Source organism: Mastacembelus armatus, chromosome 21 (assembly GCF_900324485.2).
Source record: "Mastacembelus armatus chromosome 21, fMasArm1.2, whole genome shotgun sequence".
Lineage (NCBI taxonomy): Eukaryota > Metazoa > Chordata > Actinopteri > Synbranchiformes > Mastacembelidae > Mastacembelus > Mastacembelus armatus.
Genome location: NC_046653.1, coordinates 28,142,540 through 28,166,917, shown reverse-complemented (window position 1 = coordinate 28,166,917; position 24,378 = coordinate 28,142,540). Strand labels below are relative to the sequence as shown.

The 24,378-nt window shown below is 43.1% G+C and overlaps 1 protein-coding gene across 1 annotated transcript in view; it reads right to left on the bottom strand.

The window, feature by feature from the left end:
* LOC113123237 (titin-like) overlaps positions 1-24,378 on the bottom strand; it is a 171,582-nt gene that overhangs the window by 81,442 nt on the left and 65,762 nt on the right. The window contains exons 86-127 of the mRNA XM_026295055.1: positions 24,249-24,311; positions 23,972-24,067; positions 23,497-23,532; positions 20,756-20,806; positions 19,809-20,210; positions 19,340-19,618; positions 18,416-18,685; positions 18,196-18,335; positions 17,597-17,723; positions 17,171-17,437; positions 16,796-17,062; positions 15,976-16,239; positions 15,671-15,810; positions 15,433-15,559; positions 14,515-14,781; positions 13,552-13,818; positions 12,989-13,255; positions 12,469-12,608; positions 12,018-12,144; positions 11,283-11,425; positions 10,554-10,677; positions 10,199-10,465; positions 9,676-9,773; positions 9,393-9,561; positions 9,013-9,282; positions 8,510-8,776; positions 8,151-8,429; positions 7,548-7,956; positions 6,005-6,129; positions 5,641-5,907; positions 4,995-5,264; positions 4,606-4,905; positions 4,212-4,514; positions 3,941-4,128; positions 3,628-3,742; positions 3,093-3,380; positions 2,640-2,791; positions 1,937-2,084; positions 1,619-1,796; positions 1,341-1,462; positions 808-1,095; positions 40-336 (exon numbers count right to left, since the gene is read on the bottom strand). Coding sequence (XP_026150840.1) covers positions 40-336; positions 808-1,095; positions 1,341-1,462; positions 1,619-1,796; positions 1,937-2,084; positions 2,640-2,791; positions 3,093-3,380; positions 3,628-3,742; positions 3,941-4,128; positions 4,212-4,514; positions 4,606-4,905; positions 4,995-5,264; positions 5,641-5,907; positions 6,005-6,129; positions 7,548-7,956; positions 8,151-8,429; positions 8,510-8,776; positions 9,013-9,282; positions 9,393-9,561; positions 9,676-9,773; positions 10,199-10,465; positions 10,554-10,677; positions 11,283-11,425; positions 12,018-12,144; positions 12,469-12,608; positions 12,989-13,255; positions 13,552-13,818; positions 14,515-14,781; positions 15,433-15,559; positions 15,671-15,810; positions 15,976-16,239; positions 16,796-17,062; positions 17,171-17,437; positions 17,597-17,723; positions 18,196-18,335; positions 18,416-18,685; positions 19,340-19,618; positions 19,809-20,210; positions 20,756-20,806; positions 23,497-23,532; positions 23,972-24,067; positions 24,249-24,311 — 8,664 coding nt within the window. The remainder of the gene's footprint in view (positions 1-39; positions 337-807; positions 1,096-1,340; positions 1,463-1,618; positions 1,797-1,936; positions 2,085-2,639; positions 2,792-3,092; positions 3,381-3,627; positions 3,743-3,940; positions 4,129-4,211; positions 4,515-4,605; positions 4,906-4,994; positions 5,265-5,640; positions 5,908-6,004; positions 6,130-7,547; positions 7,957-8,150; positions 8,430-8,509; positions 8,777-9,012; positions 9,283-9,392; positions 9,562-9,675; positions 9,774-10,198; positions 10,466-10,553; positions 10,678-11,282; positions 11,426-12,017; positions 12,145-12,468; positions 12,609-12,988; positions 13,256-13,551; positions 13,819-14,514; positions 14,782-15,432; positions 15,560-15,670; positions 15,811-15,975; positions 16,240-16,795; positions 17,063-17,170; positions 17,438-17,596; positions 17,724-18,195; positions 18,336-18,415; positions 18,686-19,339; positions 19,619-19,808; positions 20,211-20,755; positions 20,807-23,496; positions 23,533-23,971; positions 24,068-24,248; positions 24,312-24,378) is intronic.

The following is a 24,378-nucleotide window of genomic DNA, read 5'->3' as shown; positions in this document are numbered from 1 at the left end:
TGATGGCTGACAGTTAGATAATAATGTAAAACAACTAACCAAAGGAATATTTGGCAGTAATTGGCACATGCTCTACAGGTTCTCCAATTCCATACTGGTTCTCAGCGCTGACCCTGAAGATGTATTCCTTCATTGCTATAAGGTTGCAGACCTTGAAGGTGGTGTGTTTCACGGTGGCTGACAGCTTCACCCACTCCTCTTTGTCTAGCTGACGACTCTCCACGATGTAGTTGGTGATGGGTGAGCCACCATCGTCCCGCGGTGGGTTCCAGGCCAAGAAACATGACTCGTTGGTGATGTCAGTGATGTCAAAGGCAGCTGGGGGGCCTGGTTTGTCTAGAAGGGGGAAAAACATGAAAACGTTACCCACAGGTACCTAATTTCTCCTTTCAGGAGCAGACCATTTTGACACATTTCTAATGTAGCATCTATTACATTTGTACTAAATTTGTAGTATGTTTTATTTAGTTCTGACTTGTTTCATTTTATCACCATACATCTGTTGGTTTATTCAGTATTAAGAATTTGCTTCTTTAGTTATTTAACCAAGTATAGAGGAATTTCTTTCATACTCTGAGATGAGATCACTTGCTAAAATGCTAACAGCGAATTAGAAGGATATACATGGCTGCTTAAACCATCCAATAATTCTTCTGGGGACTGACAGTGTAAAACTGAAACTGAAGTGCTAGAATATTAACTGAAAAACAAGAAATTGTGTTAATTGTTAGTATCTCTCTTCTCTCCTGAAAGAAATATCTATGTAGAGTCCCAGTCATAGGTCAGATCATAAATTAGTCTCTGTACCAAGGATGTTGACGTCGACAGTGGCAGTGGCGCGTCCACAGGTGTTGACTGCTTCGATGATGTAGGTAGCGGTGTCTCCTCTGGTGGTGTTTGCAACGGAAAGCTTAGAGTGTCCTGGCTGGGTGTCGATGGTGATGCGGTCGTCGGCCCGCAGGACCAGGTCAGCCTTGGTCCATTTCACCCGGGGATCGGGCTTTCCTTTGACTTCGGCCGGAAGCTCGATCTTGGTACCAGCCCTAGTGGTCAGACCAGCTAGCAACTTTACATCCAGTTGGATCTCTGGTGGTTCTGTTGGAATTATTAAAGGAGACCGTCAGACAGATATTTCAGATTCATTTAGCGCTTCCCCAAATGCCACTGGGTGAAATCCCTGGTTACTCCATTAAAATATTGTTATGACCAAGTCATTACTCTTCCTTCCGGTCTCATTACACTTACACTCTAACGCTTGATCCCAATCCCATTGATGACTTAAGGTCACTAAAAACAAGAATAACATTGCTCCAGTCCAGTCCCAGGCCAGACTGGCCTACCTTTAGCATCCACAGCCTGGATCTCATCTGTGGCCCTGCAGGGTCGGCCAGCTCCCAACCTGTTGAAAGCTCTGACTCTGTAGGCGTACCACTGACCCTCAATCAGGCCAGTCACCTGGAACCTGTGAGCACAAAACATATATTATACACAACTGTCCCATGACACACAACAGGACCCAAATGACAAATGGACTAGAGAAAACTAATAAGACTAGTTCCATATTTGTTGAAATTGTTACAAACCACTGTCTTGAGTACACTGAAATGTTCAGACTTACTTCAGTTCGGGGAGGGGGTCACCGCATGGTTCCCACTTGTCAGTACCCCGCTGACACTTGTCCACCACATAGCCTTTGATCGGGGCACCACCGTCATACTTTGGAGGCTCCCAGGACAGGAAAATGTTCTTGCCAGTCTTATCACGCCACTTCAGGTTCTCAGGAGGATCAGGTACAGCTGTGGAAGAAAAGCATAATGCACATAACATTTTGAAATATGCAAATCTAAAATTAAAATCCACATTTTCTCAAAAGCAAAAGAAACTGATGAAGTCAGTTTCACTCTGAATTCATTTCAGACAGCGAACAAATACTCACTGGCAGGAGAGGAGATGTTAACTGGGTCGTCGATGTATGCTGGCTCTCCAGGTCCACATTTGTTGCAGGCAGAGACGCTGAACAGGTACTCTTTTCCTTCAGTCACATCTGTTACAGTGTGCTCCAGATCCAGGATGCCAGTAGCCACCTGGAGGAAACACCGTTGCAATAGTTAGGAACTACTCAGATTATGAATTCAATCTGGAGCGGGATTTCTGCATGGCCTTATCAAGGACTTGTTTCAAAACCCTTTTTTTGCTTTTGGTTGCTCATGACGTTTTGTTTCCAGGGAGGGAGTTTCAGAAAATGCAATATAAACTGTACAAATGGAAATAAATGTGTTTCGCCCCAACCGGTCAATAGACATGTTTGATGTTCGTCTCCCTCCACTGATTAAATCCGTGTTGGCAATGTTTACCTCCACCATCAACTATGACCACAGCAGCGATAGCTACTGTTGATTTTTGCCTGTGTTGGGAGTTTTCAGATGTTAACAGGAGCCCTAAAATGTTTGGAGAGACAACTTGGCCTACTTACATGAAATTTATATATATATATATATATATATATATATATATATTCTGACTGTGCAATAATGTCACTGCTACAGTTCACTCAAGGCTTAACACCATGAAAGCCATACATTTAAAAGAGCCCTCTGCTGAATCTGTTAATGTGACTTCAAAGCTAAACACTGATCAACCTTGGCCCAGGTCTTGCGAGACACTTCTCTCTTCTCGATCTCGTAATGGGTGACTGGACTTCCTCCATCGTGCTCTGGAGACTCCCACATCAGGTGGACGTGGTGTCGGGTCACTTCGGACACTTTGAAGTCTTTGGGTGCGCTGGGGCATGCTGTGAAGATAAAGGCACCAAAGAAGAAAAAATGTAAAATGTTTGAACTAAGTCATTTGTTTTTGAAAAGTTTTTCTGATTTTCCTGTTTTTGTTTGGCTGGAAGCTTAAATGTTGTTTGTCTTCCATAGTGGTTTATTTCAGAGATCCCAAATTGTTTTCAGGTGAAACACTCTTTGTACCAGAAGTGAATCTACTTTCCATTCATATAAATGCACCAGCTGTGCTAAAATGGGTCATATTTGCGTAGTTGAGTAACTGAAATGAACTTTACATTTTAAAAGGCAGAAAATGGCTGTTACCGATGACGTTGACGTCAATCTCTCCGGAGACAGAAGAGACGTCGTTCTCCAGGTGTAGGGTGTAGGTGCCTTTGTCGGGACGGACGCTCGGCGTGACCGTCAGCTCCGTGTATGTAGGCTTCGTCACCATGGTGACCCGCTCATCAGCTGGGGTCAGCTCTTTTTCTCCGAAGGACCACTTGGCAATGGGGGTCGGGTATCCAGTGATGGGGACTCTGATGGTGAGAGGCTGAGGGACGATCACCTCCAGGCCTTTCCTGAAGGCACTCAAGTCGAAAGCTGGACCGACTGGAGAGGAAGAGAAATGATGTATCACTTAGAGAAAGGTTTGCACACAAAAGGTTTTTTTAAAATCATGCTGCCACCCAGTACACTGTTATGGTACTTCCACAAAAACACAGAATCTTGATGTAGTCCTAACAAAAACTGAAGTACGAAGAAAGAATGACTGATTTGACTGAATGACTGAACTAAATATTCAAACCCAAATTTTAGACTGAATCTTCATATGTTGATTCCCCTGCTTGTTTCGTACCGTGAGGGTCATCAGCAAGCAGGGGTCCAAGTTTCTCGGATGGATCAGAAATACCAGCAGCATTCTCAGCACAAACTCTGTAGAGGTACTTCTGACCAGGTTTCAAACCAGAGACCTAAAGAGAACAACAATGGTTAGCTGGAATGAAGCGCAAAGTTGGACCATAAAACGTGAAACGTGAAAATCCATCAGGGGACAGAATCATAATGAGAATCTTTGCTTTAAATAAAATAAACCAGAGATAATGTATGGGCAGTAGAGACAAGTGTAAGACCATGGAAATTATTTCAGAAAGAATTTCAAGAATTGGTACCCGGTAAGACAGGTCTGGGCACAGCCTGGCATTGCAGCGGAGCCATTTGTCGGTCCCTTCATCACATTTCTCAATGATGTAGCCGGTGATTATGCTGCCACCATTGCTGATGGGTGTCTCCCAGGTCAATGTGACCGCTGTCTGGATTTGGTCACTGAAGTTCAGGTTCAGAGGTGGGCTTGGCCTCTCTGCAGGCAACACAACAGTCCAATAAAATCACACTGTTTTTTTTTTTTTTCACAGGCATTAGAATATAAACTTAAGAACTCACCAATGGGATCCATGATCTTAACGGGGTTGGTGGCTGCGCTGGGCCTGCCAATGCCGGCCTTGTTCTCTGCTCGGACTCTGAAGATATATTCCTTATTCTCCACTACGTCATTTAGTGTGGCTGAACGGTCATTGGCACCGCAGACCTGGGCTGCCTCCCACTTCACGGAGTTCCTGTCGCGGAGCTCTATCACATAGGCCGTGATCTCGGAGCCACCGTCAAACAGGGGAGGTTCCCAGGTGACAGTTGCACCAAACCTGTTCACACTGTCCACTGCAACGTTTTCAGGAGCGTCGGGGACATCTGATATTTGAAAACACAATAAGGATATGATTTTGATTAAAAAGTGGAGAGGGTATGTAAATGTAAGTGTGGACTTTTGGGCGCCACTTACCAAACTTGTTCTTGGCCTGAACAGCCTCATCAGTGGCAACAGTGGGTCCGCTACCAACTCTGTTTCGGGCACAGACTCTAAACAGGTACATGGAGTCCTTCTGGAGGCCACTGATGCAGTACTCTGGAATATCAGCCCGATCGGTAGCCACAGTCCAGGTCTTACGCCTCACATCACGTCTTTCTACAACATAGGCAATGATCTTGCTTCCGCCATCGCTCTCTGGCTCCTCCCAGGCCAAACTAACCTCACCATCAGCCGTGTCGACCACTCTCAGATTCTTGACGGGTCCAGGGACATCTGAAAACCACCAACGTGTCATACAGAAGTTGACACCAGCAGACATTTGTCAGAATCCCTAGGTCCCCTGATTTAACCCTCAGACTCACCAATCACATCCAGGTTGATGAATGCTTCTCCCTCGCCATGCTTGTTCTTGATGACCACCTTGTACCGGCCCTGATCCTCCTTACTGGGGCTCTTAAGGCGGTACTCAGTTTTGTCAGTGGAAGTGTCAATGTTCTGGACAGGCAGACTAGTGCCCTCGAAGAACCACTCGGCATCGGCACGGGGATAAGCATCGTAGGGCACGTCCATTACGAAGGGTTTGCCTGCGTCTGTCACCAGATTCTGGTCCGTGGTTTTGATCTTTGGGGCAGCTGCAGAGGAGATAAAAGAATTCATAGTGCAAGGCATTAAATCCAGATTCTGATTTTATTCATTCATCCAGCTCACTTAAACCCTCAGCAGTCTGACTGAACCGTTTAGTACTGTGAAGTAGCCAGAGGATCAATCAATCTATAAGTTTCTATACGTTTTAAGAATGATCATATAACACCGTCACTACTTTTATGTGAACCCAATGTTATTTGTTTAATTTGTGAATCTATCAATAAAGTTGTTTTTTACACCACGTCATTAATTTCCCCTCACACAACATCACTAGTTCCTTCTGAACAAGAGTTTAAATGTTCTGGCTGCCTTCAGCCAATCACAGGGTAGATTTGTGTCATAAGTGTGTCTGTGCCAATTCACCTGCCAGCTCCAGCTTGGCTCGTGCATCTTTGTCCTTGGCCACGACCCTGTACTCTCCCTGGTCCCGGGGTCTGATCTCACAGACCTGCAGCCTGTGAACTTTACCCTCACTAATCATCTGGTATTTGTCTCCCTGGACAATGATCATGTTGTTCCTCAACCACTTCACTTCCACTCTGTCTTTGTTGAGCTCCACCTCAAACACGACATCTGAGCCAGGAGGTTCAAACATGTCCTGAGGTGGTCTGATGATCTCCACCGGAATCTCTGCAGGACCGAAAACCACCATCACACGTGACAATTCAAAAGATAAATATGCATCTCTGCCACTTGTGAATTAAACAAAGACAAAGGAGAAGTTTACCTTCAACAAAGAGTCTTGCTCTGGTCCTCCTCTCGTCCAAACCACAGGCATACTCACATTCGTCATCAGGTCTGCATTCCTTGATAGTCAGGCTACACGTCTTGCCTTCTTTTTCCATGTGATATCTGCACATTCACAAGTTAAATGTACTGAAGATCATCATAGTAAATCTAAGCATAAATTTAGAGCAGGCACTTTATGTTTTAAAAAAAATTAAAACAATAAAAACAGTCCATGATCACTCCATCACGCCGGTCCAAAGGCTTGAGTATACAAATAGGTTTTAAGTTGTACTTTGAACATAGCTAATGTAGGGGCTTGTCTTATGTTCAAAGGCAAATTGTTCCACAGCCTTGGGGCAGCAATAGAGAAAGCTCTATCTCCACGGAGCTTCCTCCTCGTTTTTGGTACATCAAGAAGCTGGAGGTCGGCTGATCTGAGGGAGCGGCTAGGAGTATAAGGGTGAAGGAGTTCAGTAAGATAAGGAGGGGCAAGACCATTTAAAGATTTAAAAACAAATAATAAAACCTTAAAATGAACCCTAAAAGACACTGGCAGCTAATGGAGTGCAGCCAGGATTGGTGTGATGTGCTTGTATTTTCGCGTTCCAGTTAAAAGACGAGCCGCCGCATTTTGGACCAGCTGGAGACGTAAAAGGGATGCCTGACTAACCCCAAGATACAGAGCATTACAGTAATCAAGGCGTGATGTAACAAAGGCATGAATTACTAGCTCAAAGTGCTGCTTTGACACTAGAGGTCGTAGTTTAGCCAAACGCCTTAAGTGAAAAAAAACGGATTTTACCACTGGACCGATTTGCTTATCAAATTTAAGATCCCTGTCCATTTTGAAACCTAAATTAGTGACCAGTGGTGTAAGATATGATGTCAAGGGACCTAGATTAACACCGGAAGATACACTAGAGGCACTAGAGCCAACCAACATTACTTCTGTCGTTGCCTCATTAAAATGAAGAAAATTTAACACCATCCAGACTTTAATGTCATCAAGACATGCGAGCAAACGTGCAATTGAGAAACCCTCCTTTTTCTTCAATGCAAAATAGACCTGGGTATCGTCTGCATAAAAATGAAATGATATGCCATGTTGTCTAAAGACGTGACCCAGAGGAAGCAAGTAGAGGGAAAAAAGTAAAGGACCCAAAATGGAACCCTGGGGAACCCCGGAGGACAGGGGAGCAGAGGAGGATTCAAAGCTGGCAAGACCCACAGAGAAAGTTCTAGCTACCAGATAAGATCTAAACCACTCCAATGCAAGACCATGGATTCCCACAACGTCATGCAGGCGGGAAATCAAAATGTTGTTTTTAGGTGCACAATTAAATGAAAAAACAGACGCTCACTGAGGACATATTTTTTTGTCTACTTCACACTGATGTAATGAGTTTTAGGATTTCATTTTACATTACATGTTGTGTCTGATTTGCTCTCTATCTGGCATGCTGTATTCTTCATGTGTTCCTTTGGATTGGTGTGTTCTGTAAGTTCATCAATAAATCAAGATAAGGAAACTACTCTGATACCTGGCTCCTTGTTTGATCTCTCGTCCGTTCCTGTACCACTTGGCAACAGCCTTCTCCTTGCTCAGTCTGCAGGTGAACTCTGCGTCCTCAAACTCTATGACGGTCTGGTCTTTCAGCTGTGCGGTGAAGTCCGTTGGTGCCTCGCTGATGATCAGTTCGGCGGTGCACGTGTCGTCTCCTACCATGGCGGTGTATTCGCTCTCATCGTCCATGACGCAGTCCTTGATGGTCAAGGTGTGTCTGAGCCCATCGGCTCTGTAGACAATCCGCTTGTTGAGAGGAACCTCCTCACCGGCCTTCATCCACCGCACCTTCACCTCGGGCCGGTTCACCTTACAAACAAAGCTGATGGTCTTCTTCTCCTGAGTTTCGATGTCCTCGATGGGCTCCAAGAACTTCAGTTTCTCCTCTGTGGAGTAACATGGCAAATAAAGAGTGAATAAGCTCAGGAAGAAACGAGTGTACCTTCATGAAGCACTGTGCCTTTAATCTTTTGAGTTGTTTTTCCATTTATCTTTTGAGTTTTAGAGTCCGACTGTGTGGTTTTAGGGTTATTAAACAAGTTGTAATCAAATGAATAGTGAGGAAAATCACATCAGTTACCTGTGACTTTAGCGCTGGCAGTGCTCTTGGCATGCTCTCCTCTGTGATTGGTAAGGCTGATGGTGTAGCTGGCCTCATCAGATTTCTGGGCATCTTTGATTCTCAGAGAGAAGACGTTGTCCCTCTGAGCCAACATGTACTTGCTGCTCTCGAATATGGTTTCCTCGTTCTTCAGCCACTTGGCTTTAGCTCCTTCTGTGTTAGTCTCACAGTTGAACATGATCTCACTTCCCTCCTTCACCTCCGTGTCTTTAATTGGTGTGATGATCCTCAGTTTTTCTGAAAGAGAACTCTTATTACAACCAGACGCTTGGTTTCGAAGAACTAAAACAAATGTTACAAACAAAGTAAGGCCTTACCAATGACAGACAGGTCAGCCGAGGCTTTAATGCTGCCAATGTGAGCAACATAGCCTCCCTCATCCTTCAGCTCGCAGTTTTTCACAATGAGAGCTCTTCTCTTTCCTTCACTAATGATAGTGTACTTGTCCCCAGCTTCAACCTCCTTGCCACCTCTGAACCATTTCACCTCATATGTTTCCTTGGAGACAATACAGGCGAACTCGGCCTTCTCACCCTCCACCACCTCCTGGTTCTTAGGACGGGCAATGAACTCAGCTGCCAATTCTGGAAAAAAGAAGAAAACAATCATTTATTTTGCTCTCTGCAGATCTTTTGTTTTCTTCATTCAGATTTGAAACCAATACCAAAATTCTTCATGTCATACTGGAGATTTCAGTTCATTGTGACGTGACCCGACTTTGTGCATGTGAAGCAAAGAAGTGGCTATAAATACCGAGACTCAGGAATCAAAAAGTGTCTTCACAGTAGCATGTTTGAGACAGAGATTTCCTCTTTCTCACCATTGAGTTTGAGCATGGCAGACGTCCTGATGCTGGGACTCAGCCTACAGTTGTACTCTCCGGCATCATCCATCCTCAGGTCCTGTATGATCAGGATCCTCTTGCGTCCATCCATGATCTGCTCGTAGCGGCCGCCCTCTGGCAACTCCTCGTCTCCTCGGTACCAGGTGACCTCGGCACTGGCCTTCGACACCTCACAGATCATCTTCACGCTGTCTGTCTCCATCCCCTCCACATTAGACAGGTTCTTGGTAAACCTTGGTGCCTCCTCTGTGAAGAAAAAAGCAGCAGCAGGGTTAATGTTTTCCCAGGTACCTTTTGTTAAGTTTTGGAAATGCTATTTTCAAAACAAAGCCTAGAATAATGGCCCTGTTGCTCACCAATGACAGTGAGCATGCCGGAGGTCTTGGAGGTTCTGGCATCACATTCGTACTCAGCCTCATCATCGAACACCGACTTGTGGATAATGAGGATCCTCTGGACTCCCTTTGCAATGATCTCGTACTTCTTTCCTTTTCTGATCTCACTACCGTCTTTGAACCAGCGAACCTGGTGTGAGAAAAAAAACATATTTTCATCAGTGGTGGTTGTTTCACATCCTTCCAAAACTGAATCTTAAAGTAACACCAGAACTGGTTTGGCTGTTGAGTCTGTAGATCTCACCTTTGCAGACTCGCGAGACACTTCACATTCAAACTTGGCAGATTCTTTCTCTCGGACCTCCACATCCTGGAGGGGCTTTGTAAACTCTACATGAGGTGCTATGGACAAAAAGACCACACTGCTGTGAACAACTGAAGTCAACAGGCATTTCCTTTGATTCAGCAGCTCATAAATTTTAGATTTAGATTATTTTTTTAATTTCTGATTCTGGCCACAGGTGGACTTAGTTCAACTTGATTCGGATGTGCATTATTAAGATAAAACCCCTGGGAGAATCTGAGGGGGGCAGTCCTGGAGTCAGGATGTTGGTGGATGTGCTGCAACACATTTGTATGCGACATGTTTGTGTCAGAGGTTTTCAGCTATTTTCACTGAATTATGTTCATGGTGTTAATGGCCTCCAAATATCATCCTTCAAAAAACTAATGGAAACTAAACTAATTCTTAATACTCGTGAAGAAACTGAAATTTTATCTTCAGACTCTTCACAGTCAGTCTCAGAAAGTTAAAGTCTTCTTCTTACGTGTAACCTCCAGGAAACAGGAAGTTTTGAAGTCCTTGGCAGCACATGTGTACATCTTGGCGTCGTCTGGAGTGCAGTCATGGATGAGTAGCGTTCTCTTGCGTCCATCAACGAGTATGTCGTACTTCTTGGTCTTTCTGATCTCCTGTCCTTCTCTGAACCATTGGACCTCCGCATTCTCTCTGGAAACCTCACACTCGAGTGTGGCGGTGGCTTCCTCCTCCACCGTCTGGTCCTCCAGAGGCTTCGTGAACTCCACTGGCGGCTCTGAACAGAAAGACAAAGGCTCAGGCATTAACCTCTTTTCAGAGCGAGTTGATGAGATGCGCTTGCTGTCGCCAGCTGTTTGTCTCACCTCTGACGATGAGCTGAGCCTGTGTGTGGAAGTCTTTGGCGGTGAGTTTGACCTCACCGGCCTCCGACAGCTTCACGTCTCTGACAGTCAGAGTGTGAACCCGACCTGCCACACGAGTCTTTACCTGCACAGACCCCAAAACCCCAGATATCATCACTTTTAAAGTTTACCCACTGCAACAAAAAACTTTTCAACTCACCTTTGCAATCGAGTTTTAGTGTCTTTGTATCTGCAACTAATAATTGATTCATGTTTCATTACTTTTTCATTACTTTTCAGATCAATCACGTGCTGAACTTTTAAAAATGTCACATTTTCATTGGTGAATCAACGATATTCAAACAGAGAAACTGGTTTCTATTGTTTCAGAAACTGACAAATTAATTTTCTGGTTTCAGCTGTTTTTAAGTTTTATTAGTTTTGATTATTATGATGGAAATGTATGCCTGAAGAAATATTAATCTTAACCTATATCTTATTTTGCTAAAACATAATTTTATTTTGTTTTTCTTTGTTTGTGTTTCCACCACAATGTGTTTCAGGAGATTTTTTCTAATGTTGTTCAGTATCTTAAAACTAAAACGGTGAAGTCAAATTCCAACATCAGGACACTTTTCTGTGATCAAATCTACTAAATGGTTATTTAAGACTATGAAATCATGATTTTTTGGGGTTGGTAACACCGAAACTGAAAATGTTTTGTAAAGAACTGCTCCCCCCATGACTCACCCGGTCACTGGGCTCCATCTTCAGCCCTCCCAGGAACCACTCCACCGTGATGTCTTCGTACGACAGCTCACACTCGAAGGTCGCCGTCTCACCGGCCGTCACCGTCACGTCTTTCAGAGGACGAATCAGCCCAATGGCTCGAGCTGAAGAAGAAGACATGCATACACCTGTCCTGAGCGGCTCTGAGGTTGGTTTCATGTGTGTGAAGCAGCAAAGTCTTGTTCCTCTCATCCAATCAGAGAGCAGCCTCCCACTTCAGATAAAGTCTGGAGGCATCTAAAATAAACTCAGGAGCTGATTGGCTGCAGCCTGACACTGGTATGTGACTCTGCTGTTAAAAGATAAGGTGGTGTGGATTCACACAGGATGGTTATAAACTGTGGAAACACCTTTGGTCCACAAACTCCAAAAAGTCTGACAATCACCTTGAATGTCAGAAAAAGGCTGCAGTACTGTTGCTTTGACTTCTCTGCTAATAAGCTTTTTATTCTTTTTTCAATTGGCCACATTTCCCATTTCTTCTCCGTGTTTTAATCATTTCTATCCTGTATATTTTTATATTCTTAACATAATTAAATTGTCAAAACAAGGTTGGGCCAATAAAATGTTTTGAAAAATCTATATATTTAGTCAGTGCTATCAATAAATAAACTGAAATAGTTAATAGTTACAATACTGTATGTAAGCCCCAGGATGGTGTATGGTAAACACATCAAAAACAACAACCAAACTCACCTTTGACCCTGAGCTGAGCGCTGGATTTGGCGTTGGCCGCTGAAAAGTCAACGCCTCCTGCCATGTCCATACGGACGTTGTAGAGGATTAACACATGTTTGGGTCCTTCCTCCTTAATTTCAACATCCTGCGAGAAAACATGGACATTTCATCCAAAACTCCAAACTCATCCGTGGTGGGAGAGGTTTCAAGATATTAGGTCAAAGAAGCACCAAGACACAAATAAAAGTCCCACATTCAAATGTGGACCATCCAGTAAAGACGCAAAACATCATGTACAAACAGTATTACAGAACAGCAACATTACACATTACGCATGTTGTATGATATTTAGATTATTATATATTAAACATTAGATATTTAGAATATTTCTCAACTGAAAACCTTGATGTTATGTACTGCCTACAGTGCCTGATTATGCACCATGTGGGTCACATGAGACCAGACTCACAGCAGACTGGTGCAGAGGTTCTCCCTTAAGCTTCCAGTTTCCGTGGACATCCTCCTCTGAAATCTCTGTATCAAACTTGGCTGTCTCTGTCTCTGTAACCTCAACACTGTACAGGGGACGAACAACCTTGATGTCACGTTCTGCAGAGAGGAAAACCGACAAAGAGTCACAGTCTGCAGTGCTACGAGTGTCCTGAAATCATTACCAGCAGTTTGCATCTTTCAACTAAACAACTGAACACATGTTCCTAGTGCTGAAGCACTTTACTATGCTGACGACACTCTGCTTTTATAGACCTGATGACCACATTACTCTGCAGTCAGCATTACAAATCCAGATGTTGTGTAACATAGATAATAGTAATATATTTTCTGACAGGTATTTTTTTTTTAACTCAAAATGGAATATGTGTGCATCTTTGTGGCTTTTCCTAATCTAACTTTATAGATTACAGTCAAAAAGTCCACCATGAAATCCAATCAAACCTTCACACAAACATTTCCAGGCTGTACAGTTTTACCTTCAATGTTGAGGTTGGCTGTGGTTTTGTCAGAGCCACAGTCACAGGTGTATGCCCCAGTGTTGGCCTTCTCTGCCTTCCTAACTGTCAGAATGCGCTTCCTGCCATCAGTGCTGATGGCAATGTTCTTGGAAGGAGTGATTTCCTTCCCATCCTTGAACCATTTAACCTCTGCGATGGCTTTGCTCAGTTCGCAGACCAGTTTCACCTCGTCCTTCTCCACAGCTGTATAGTTTTGTAGCTTGGTGGTGAAATATGGGTCCCCCTCTGCATAGAGAAAAATGTCTTTAGGAACTCTCTCTAAATAAATTGAAATTCATCCATAATTGCTGCATTTTGTATGGTTTATCCTGTTTTCTAAGCTTTGTCCTGAAAATTTAACCTCAAAACTTAAAGTACCTTCAGCAACAGGAACTCATCTGTATAAAAGTGACATTTTTGTCTATAGTTCACCAGTTAATCGCTCTTATCTGTCAAAATCACCTAAATTTTTTAAGAAATGACAACCAAGCGTTGGCAGAGAGTTTTGAATATACTGAAAATGCTCTTAAGGTGGGACTGACCGATGACCGTGAGCATGGCGGTGACAGCCTTGTCCATGGCCTCTACTTTGATCATGGAGGTGTCATCAATGGTGACTTCCTTGAAGGCCAATGTGTGGATCTTTTCATGATCCGACATGTGGACCACTTTGCTGGGGTGCAGACGGACGTCGTTTTTGTACCAGACTACCGGGATCTTATCATGGGAGAGTTCAACGCTAAACTCTGCAGTTTCACGCTCCTTCACAGTCACATCCTTAATTGGTTTGACAAATTCCAGACGAATACCTGCCACAGAAAAACAGGAGATATTTGTATTGTTTTGTCTGTATTTATGTCACAGGTTCTATTTCTGTGTTTGGTAGAAGTACCAATTTTTAGATGTTATAAATTTAAAAAACAGCATATGGAATGATAAATGTGTAAGAAACCAGAAGATAAAATATCACAATTTACAGAAAATTTACAGAAAATGTGGTAAGACATGACACAATCATCTGAAAAACTTAATTATTTAGGAGAATAAAAGAAAATGTGGGCGAAAACAATTCATCAAAGACTTGAAGGCAGGGCAGGCGATGTTGGAGGGACCAAATGCTCAATATTTGGTCATGACTTGTCTCCAAAGCTGGTCCTCCAGAACACGAGACTCCAGACTGCGTGACTATTATTATTATATGGTTTTAGTGCTTGTAACCCTGCAGCCAGTTCTTTTTCTGCAGCTCACTAGCTGTAGCTGTGAACACGTCTTCCACAATGCCTTCTGGGAGATGCAGGCCATCCAACAGTTTTGTTTGGGCCAAATAAAAAGATTGGTCAGGCTTTTCTGAGCCTTGCTGCTGTGTTTCATTTATTCACTGCCCTAACAAAAATGTCCTAAAACAAAATGCTTCTGAAAAAAAATAAATAACTAATAATAAAAAAAAAGTTTTGGTGCCAAATTTGGGTCCAGATTTTCCTAAAAGCACGATTTGCTGAGGTTACCTTGTATGATGAGTTTGCCAGCCGTCCTCTTGTCCTCAGCCTCGAACATGTACTTGGCCTCGTCTTCGTAGGCGGCCGAACGGATCAGCAGAATGTATACATTTCCGTTCTGGATCAGTTCATACTTGTCGTCACTCTGCAGCTCCTGAGAGCCTTTCAGCCAGCGGAAACTCTTCGGAGCTCTCGACACCTCAACCTCGAACCTCGCCTCATCCTTCTCGTACACCTGAACGTCACTTAGTGGCGTGAGGAAGTTTAGTGGAAGTTCTGAATGAAAAGACAAAGAACCCTTCAGCCAGATGCTGCACCGGGGTCCACTGAGCAGCAGAGAGCAGCAAATTTGTTTTAATAGACGAAAGAAATAAATCTGGGGGTTTGTGTACAGTTTGAAAGGCTTGTTGTCAATGTGCAGTTAAAAGCACAGTTGCATAGTACAGAAGTGAATCAGTTTTGTTGCAATTATTGTATTTTGGGTGTCTTGTTGGTTTAAAACATATACCATGTAAGTACAAGGTCCAGCCAGGAGAATCTCTCCCTAGTTTTAGTGGGCCTCACTATTATAGAGGCAAAAAAGGCAAACGTAAACCAGCAAACAGAAAATCTACAGTGTACATTCTGATGTTGCTTTATGACAAATAGTGGTCACGTGAGCAACTTAAAAAGCAATCTGTAAAACATTTAGACTTCCATTGTCAGGCCTGAATGAGTTTGAAGAGGACCAGCCTTTTCCCTTATTGTCATCAGAAGAGCACTCAGACAGGGAATTTTCAAATGTACATGTATTTGGATCAATGTCCTTTATTTTAATGTATATAATGTATATAATATATAACAACCACACTGTGAATTCTCTTATCTGTGAAATCAGACCTACTCTGTTGGACCAACAGAAGAGGAAGTGACTGCAGCAGCGTTTACCTTTGACCTTGAGGTTAGCAGAACACTTGGCGTTAGCGGCGGCGTACGCCACCTCACCGCTCATAGGGACTTTGCAGTTGTACAGGATCAGTGTGTGTTTGCCTCCCTCCTCAATGATGTCAATGTCCTGCAAATCAATATAATAAACAGTCATTATGACCTGAGAAGATCATCGCACATTAATCATGTAGAGACAGTCCAACACTTGGCATTTAGGGGCCGCTGCTGAAGTGCTCACAGAGGAAGGACTGAGGACTTCTCCGTTCAGTTTCCACTGGCCATGGACGTCGTCTTCCGAGATCTCCACCTCAAAACGAGCGGTCTCTCCATCAAACAGCTCCACGCCGTAAATAGGCCGAATGACTTTAATGTCACGAGCTACAAAAACAAAAAATTCAAAGTGAAAATGCTCCTTCAGACTCCAAACAGATACAACTGACATGTCCCCGACATAGATGTTTTCATAAATGATCATTTATTATTCATAACTGATCATGATTCTGCGGCTCTAATCTGTGTAACTGATTGTTTCTGGACATTTACCTTCGATATTGATGTTGGCTGAGGTCTTGTCTGTTCCACAGTCACACATGTATTTGCCTTTATCGCTCTGCTCGATTTTCTTCAGGACCAGAGTTCTGCGGGTGCCCTCAGACCTAATAATGACCATCTTGGAGGCGACGATCTCTGTCTCATTGTGAAACCAAACCACAGGGACGTCTTTGTTCAGCTCACAGTCCAGAGTCACCTCGTCTTTCTCTGTGGCAGTGTAGTCCTGCAGCTTCACCACAAAGATGGCGTCGCCCTCTGGAACAGAGTCCAGAATCCATTAGTTTCATGAAAATACACATGTGCACATATAAAGCCAGAGCAGGATGTGACCACTAGAATTTTTCAGTTTATTTCCATTAAAGGATAATTCTGGTTTTTGGCTCATTATGTAGTTTTGTCCATTGTGTATTTCATGAGTGATTTCATGTGTCAGAAAGTCAGTTTGTGTTTTGGTTCATCTCTTGAGTTTATGTTTCCATGAAGGGGGGATGGTAATGAGGAAACAGGCTGTACATTTTACATACATATATAAAAATAAAAGCCAAGTTGTACAGTAACAAACAAATGTTGCCATCAAAAGCAAGAATCTGTAGCCTTTGCTTATTAAAAAATGCATTTTAGATATTACATCTAGAGTGTGAAAGATTATTTATGGTGGCACAGATAAGACAAAACACACTTCTAATTACACCAACACAATAACATGCTTTTTCCTACCACTGCCCAGTATCTGCAGTGGATTCGCTGTGGAGAGAAGAAATTAAAGACAGGGGGAGGAAATGGGGAAAAAGGAAGGAAAGTGTGTTGTTACCTAGAACAGTCAGTTTTGCCAGGGAAGAAATTCCTTTGGCCTCTGCCTTAACCTGGCAGGTGTCATCTAGAGTCACCTTCCTCATTTCTAGAGTGTGTTTCTTTCCATCCACATGCGTGAGCACGGTCCGGCTCACATGGAGCTTGACTTCGTTTCGGTACCACACCACCGGCACATTCTCGTGATTCAGCTCGACCTCAAAACGTACCGTGTCACCTTCTTTGACTGTTTGGTCCTCAAGCTGATGGACAAACTTGAGCCTTATGCCTGGAACACATCGGGACAGTGCACACAAATAGGGCGGCTTTAAAGCCACAAAAACTGAATGACAGAAGACGACGTGACAACATGAAGCGTGGGGTGTCTGCCACTTACCTTCCACTGTCAATTGAGCCGTCGATTTCTGGCCCAACACTTCGATCGTGTACTGGGTCTCATCATCAAACTCACAGCTGTTTATGATCAGGATGTGTTTCTTTCCATCATCAATTATTTCATATTTAGGGCTTGGGGTGATGATCTCTGACCCCCTGAACCACATGACCTTTGGCACATCCTTTGTGATGGTGCATTCAAACTTAGCCTGTTTCTTTTCAGGCACGGAGACATCCTTCAGCGGGTCAACAAAGCCCATTTCGATCTCTGGGAGGTGTGAATCGGCAGTTAATCACAAAAGCAAAAACACACAGTTGTCACTTTTCTTACCGTGTCCCTTCTGCGCTACCTCTCTTTTCCAAGACCCACTAATTCAGCAGCTTGCAGCAGACACCAAAGAACAAAGTAAGATCTGTTTCTCTGTACCTTTGACGTTGAGCATGGCGGTGGTGATGGCATTCAGAGCCTGATACGACACTTCACCGGCCTGATCCAGCTGGACGTTCTTCAACTTGAGGAAACGTTTCCCTCCCTCAGTTTTAATGTCGCAGGTCTGAAACAGAGATGAGATGGTTTAGATACACTACTAGATCTCTAGTGCAATGCTAAAAAATACCTGTCTTTGAAAAACAGGGATATGCTGTATCCAACAAAGGTACAAGTTGGGTTAGTGTTTGACTTTGTCGTTCACCAAAGTACCAGTTTACCTAAAAATCAATCTAATCATTAAGTAATCTTCTAAATGAACTCACAATCTCATTAAAGACAGAGCTTATGAACTGAGCAGACACAAACCAGCTGTTTTTACAGATGAAAGGATGAAAATATGTTAGAAGAGGAATCTGTAAAAAACCCGGTAGATGATGGGAAATCATAGAAACCAAATTACATTACATGGAGTATTAATTGCAGGTAAAGCAACTAAAACACTGATGTGGAGGAGAAAGAAGATGGAAAAGGAGAAGAAATCCTCAAAGAAATAAAAGCCCAGGTGACCCTGAGATCAGGTGTTTTTAAAATCTTACCGGACATCTGGTCAACACCTGGCCTCTCAGCTTCCATTCACCTACTACATCTTCCTCAGATATTTCAGTGTCAAAGTTGGCTTCCTCCTTCTCAACCACCTCCACGCTGACGAGAGGCTTCAGGACTTCGGCCTCACGCTCTGAAATTGAAGATTTATTTTAGCATTTTGGACATGCTCCTCCTGATTTTGTAGCAGGGTTTTGTTTATGTGTCACCAACCTCCAAGTGTCAGTTTGGCCATGTATCTGCGATCCTCCACCTGGATGCTATAATCTGATACATCATCTGGCTGGCAGTTTTTTATAGTCAGCATCACGTCCTTTCCGTCTTTGATAATCTCCACCTTGTCGGATGGAGCAAGCTCAGTGTCTCCTTTGAACCACTTCCAGTTGGGAGTGTCCTTGAAGAGCTCGCCTTTGAATGTGGCATTAGCCTTTGGTTTGACATGCTGGTCTCTTAGAGGCCTCACCAGCCAGTCTTTGATGATTTCTGAGAACAGAGAGGTCACGTGATGAAAACACTGTCAGCTCTAATTACAGCCCTCTGAGGTCCAACCAGCTGAATATATGACACAGTGGAAACAGTCAGTCAAAGGGGTGTGATATTTTAAAGACACATCCCTAACATTTGCCCGCTGGTTACGGTGATAACATGCCATTAGCAGTTCCACCTGCTCCGAAACAAGTTCATGTTTCCTGATGTTATCGGGGTAAAACAGCTCAAACTTGTAGAAGAACTGCTAATGTGATTAAATAATGGTTATTATTAACATTATTTGATAATGTGATCGCTTATGTTTCTATGACATATTCTCAATGTTCAGAAACATCAACGTCAGCAGATACTTCAGCCTCACTTCATAAAGTCTTTACAGTGAATGTCAACTTGTCACTGATTTGTGGAAACCTTGGCCAAATATAAACTGTCCCCAAGCGTCTGTGAAGATTCTCAGTCGTCCAGGTGAAGTTAACTAGAGGCTGAGACCTAAAACCTAGAAGCCCAGTTGCCATGACTCAACCTCTAGATAACTGTCCTCAAGAAAAAAAATGACCAGTAAAATTCGACTCAGTGGCCATTTGGTGAGTTTTAAGCCTGTGACCTACCTTAGTTCAGTTCTACTACTACATGCAGCTGACTGCTTACCGATCACTTTGACATTGGTCGTAGTCTTCACCTCCTCCTGTCCGACCACCTCACATGTGTAGACACCGGCGTCGTCGTCAGTGGCGTCCTGGATAGTCACCCCGTGTTGCAAACCAATGATATTAATGGCCACTTTCCCAGTCTGTGTTTTTAGGACTTCGCCGTTTCGCTTCCAGATCACTTCTCTCTCTTTGTTCAGCTCACCGGTCAGGTACATAGGCTGGGTCTTTATACATGTGGTCTCTGCTTCCATTTCTTTCACCCATTTCACAGGCAGCTCTACACAGACAGTTAAAGAAATTAAAGTTAGTAATAGCAATACAACAAAAACTGTAACTCTACCATACTGGTGGCAATACCATACCTGGATTTTAGTACTTTTTGATGTCTAGAAAAAGCTTATTTTCTTTAAGAAAAAGAAAGAAGTAAGAAAATGTTTTGTGTGGGACAGAAAGCCTCAATAATTTACCTTCAACAATGAGCTTGGCTGTGCATGATATTTCCCTTCCAGCATTCCTGGCCACACAGGTATATTCACCAGTGTCTGACAGCTGGACATCAATGATGCTCAACTTGCGATCTTTGCCATCAGCAGTGAACTTGTACTTGGGGCCTTCTCTGAGGTTGCTGCCATCTTTCATCCATGAAGCAACTGCAGTGGAAGGCGAGATCTCACACTCAAATACAGCAGACGAACCAATCGACTCAGCTTCCAGCAACACAATGTTCTGAATCTTCTTGATGAACTTCAGAGGGACAGCTTTGAGCTTGAATCCGCCGAAAGGTTCCTCTGGTGGTGATGGGCCTTTTCCCCCAACAGGTCTCAAGCCCCGGCCCCTGCCAGCGTCACCAGGAGATGGAGTTCGTCTTGCTGCAACATTGCATAGAAAAACTCATCAAGTTAGTTTCAGACAGTGAATAATGAGTCACATACTGGACAATGGAGTATTTTAGCGAAAACCTGTTTTAAGTCAGAATATAGGATCTGCTGAGATTAAAAGTCATGCAGGTTCATTCATTATGAACTTCCATCAGGATTCTTTATAAGAACCCAGGACCACATAGAAGAAAAAGCAGCCAAATATGAAGCTAAAAGAAGTAAAGTGCAGCTTAAGGCTTTGCTACCAGTCTTTTTATGTGCTCTCATTAAAATATCGCTGTGCTTATATTGGCTGCTGTCAGTGTAAGAGTATAAAGGTTCAGGACCTGCTAGGACAGCAAAGTTCTCAAACCTTGCCCAAACAAAAAGGCATTCAAGAACTTTGCCCAAATAAAAGTAAGTGGAAAGAAGTGAATTAAAATATGTCAATCTCAAATTTTGACAAGATAAATTATTTCATACTTGACACTCAAACTTTACCTAAGACAAAGACCAGAACTGTTAGTACACAGGTGCTAATGTCAATTTATTCTCACCGCCAAATCCTCTGCCTCTGCCTTTCAGTGGCACCTCTGTTGGTTTTCCATCTGATGAAGAAATAAGAAGATGAATTTTGAGCTTCCATAAATAATCCAGAAGAAACCAAGATTAAGCTCTGAGCAAAGCTAACAGCAAACATGCTGGAAGATGTGTTTTCCACATCATGTGAGGGGATATCATACAGAAAGCTGGAGTGAAATATTTGACAAATGGAGAAGAGCATCAAAGGGACATACAGCGGTGAAGACAATGCATGAAAACACAGTTGTAGTGAATGACATGAACACGATGAAGACGAACACTAAATCACCAGTGGGGATGACACAGTTGATGAGCTACAACATAAGATGGATGCTGACTGACAGATGCGTCGACAGACAAATGGGGCTCCACTTGAGCCTCAGATGAATGAATGGATCACGCGATGAAATATGGATGTGGTGAGGATTAGATGAATCATCTTAGATGGAATGAGATGGTTCCAGTGTCATCAAATGGGAGAGTTTGTTGACCTTCATCTCACCTCGTTTGCCGCCAGCCATGCCTGGAGTCTCCAATGCCCCATCCTCCCCTTCACCTTCCCAGTCCTCAGGAGGAACCAGCTCCCAGCCCCAAGCCTCCTCTCCTTCCTCGCCTTCCGCTTCTTCAGCCTCCTCTTCAAACACCTCCTCCTCGGGCTGGGTGGGCACTTTCTCCATCCGCACAGCTCCAGGAGAGATTGCCTTCACCAGAGGGATCTGTCCTTTGGCAGGCTTTTCTGGTTCTGATAAATCTGGTGGTGGCTTCTTTGGGACCTTTTTGAGTATTACAGCTTCAATAGATTCTTTTGGTGAAATGGTTTTGGAAATCCTTTCAGGTTTTTCTGAACTTGGTTTCTTCTGAAAGGGGACTTCCAATTCCTTAGACTTTGGCTTCTCAGCGGTTGGTGATGGTGTCTTTTTTAACTCAACCTTCTTGAGCTGCTCAATTGGCTTAAAGGGCTTTTCTTCTGCTGCCTTGTCTTTGGTGACTCTTGGCGGTGTCTTTTTGAGTTCAACAGCTTTCTTGATGCCATCCGGTTCTTTCGGTGGAGCCACCACTTTCTTTCCTGGTGGACTCGGTTTCTTAGGTGGAACGGCTGTGTCTTCTTTCTTGGGAAGTTTCTCACCTTCTTTATCGGGTGTTGCTGTCTTTTCAGCTTTCCTAAGCTGCTGTTCTTTGACCTCTTCAGGAGTTTCGTCTCTTGGAGCTTGCCTGGGTACCTTTGCTTCCACTGGCTTCTTTTTCTCTACTTCTAATGCTTTGTCTGGCTTTTGTTCAGGCTTAGTGGCTATGGTGAAAGGCTTCAGCACAACCTGCTCTTTCTCTTTATCTGGCGTGGAAATAATTTTAGGTTTTCCATGAAGCTTGTCAGCAGCAGTAGGTTTCCCATCTTTGGAGACTTGCTCAGCCTCTTTCTTGTCCATCTGGTCTTTGCTGATGTCAGGCGTTACCTTTGGAGTGTCTTCATCTATTCTGTGCTTTAAAGCAGCATGTGGTTGGTCTCTCTGTGGTGTCTCAGCTCTCCTGATTGGAAACTGCTCAGTATCTGTCTTTACTTCACCCTCTTTCTTAGTTTTTGGAGGCTCAGCTGCTTCAGGTTTCTGAGGTCTTTCAAATGGTTTCAATGTCACTACTTCTGGCTCCTCCTCTTTCTTTGGTAATAATTTTATTTTTCTTTTGGTTAAATCTGGCTCCGGTTCTTCAGCTTTTGGTGCTTTAGGAGTTCTTAGCCATCTAGATTTCTCATCAGCTGCCTCTGGCTTTTCTGGTTCCTCCATACGGTCCAATTCTGATGTCTTTTCATCTACAGTGAAGACTCGTTCTGTTCTGCCAAGTGTTATTACCTCCCGATCCTCTCTATCACGCAGCTTCTGAACTGTCTGTTCTGTATCATAATGCTTTGTTACTTCAGCTTTCTGAGTTGTGACTTCCTTCTCAGGCTCTCTCTCCTTTGCTGGAACCTTTTTCAGTTTGATCTTATGCAGTTCTTCTTCTGGTTTTGCTGTTTTATCAAAAGGTTTTAGTTTAACAGATTTTTTCTGCTCTTCTGCCTCTGGCAGTTTAGTTATTTTCTTCTTATCCACACTTGGCACCTCAGGTTCTTCCTTTTTCTGTGGTTTTGGGGTTCTTGTCCAACTGTCTTTCTCAGGTTTCTGTACACCTACTATCCTTTCAGCTTCCTCAAAGTGTCCTAACTGAATCATCTCTTCCTCTGCAGTAAAAACACGTTCAGTTCTTCCGAGTGTTATTATCTCTCGATCTTCCCTGTCGTGAAGTCCACGAGCGGTTAGATCAGGATCGTGATGCCTCGTCACTTCAGCTTTATGAGTTACAACTTGTTTCTTGGGCTCCAGAGCTTTTGCTGGAATACTCTTCAGCTTAATGACCTCTGGTTCTGGTTCCTTCTCTTTGGGGATTCTGGTAAATTTCCTACCCAGCTTGGGTGACTCAGGTGTTTTTGCTTCCTCAACAGGAACCTTACCCTTTTGCTTATGAGGCAGCACTGTGGTTGAGGCAGTAAACACACTGTTTATAACAGACAGACATACTTCCTGTATATGATTAACATTCAAGCTTTTACAACAACGGATTGACACACCAGTTAAACATACATGAAAAATAAGACATACTGTCCCATTATAGTTTATGAGACATTAACTAGCATAAGAAAACTAAATTTACAGCCTTCTGAAAACAAAGTAAATATTTGGTATACCTTTAGTTGGCGCAGGTGCAGAAACTGGTTCCATGTCTGCAAGAATTTAAATTAATTCAATATAAGCATATGCAAGATAATATAAACAAATAAGGTTAACATTTTTTTAAGCTTGAGAGATATTTGAGTTATGAAATTGTGCCATGCATTTATTTTTTTAAATGTAATATTTTTATAGAAATTTACACTAAAGATGAGCTATGGAAGGAATTACTTTATTATGATGTCATTGCACTGTGTACCCAGAATTTTAAGAAACATTTATACAATTAGTGATATCATTCATCAGATGCTGTAAATGTGAAATACCTAGACTAGATTAGAGCATTCAGTGTATACAAGTATTAGATTTAGACAACATAGATGGCAAGAACATTTCTGAAAGCTCAGGTTGCTTTGTATGAAGACTGTCAAACAAGAAATTCTTCCAAGGTAACCTGAGGAGGACAAGATGGATGAAATTTACAGGCATTACCTTCAGGTAGATAGATTTCCTCTGCCTCCAACTCAGGAGAGGGTTCAGCCTCAACGGCTGGTGGAGAGGGCTCCTTCTCCACTGGGGCAACTTGAGCTACAAGAATGCCAACTTGATTAAAACACTGCCAAAGATCTAGTCACTAACCAATAACTGACGGATAATTAAACAAAACAGACAAAATGAAAACATTAATAAAGAACTCAAACTGTTGTTAAGATCATGTTTCTCAGAGGCAAAACAAACAAGGAGCTGAACGACAAACAGAAGAAAGTACCTGCAGCAGGAACCGCTGTTTCTGCCGGAGGCTTGGGTTTCGGTGGAGACGGTTTCTTCTCCTCTGGAGGACACAATTAGGAGTAGAAGAAACCAAAAGTTATGTGCAAGTAGGCAGAAGATGAAAACAG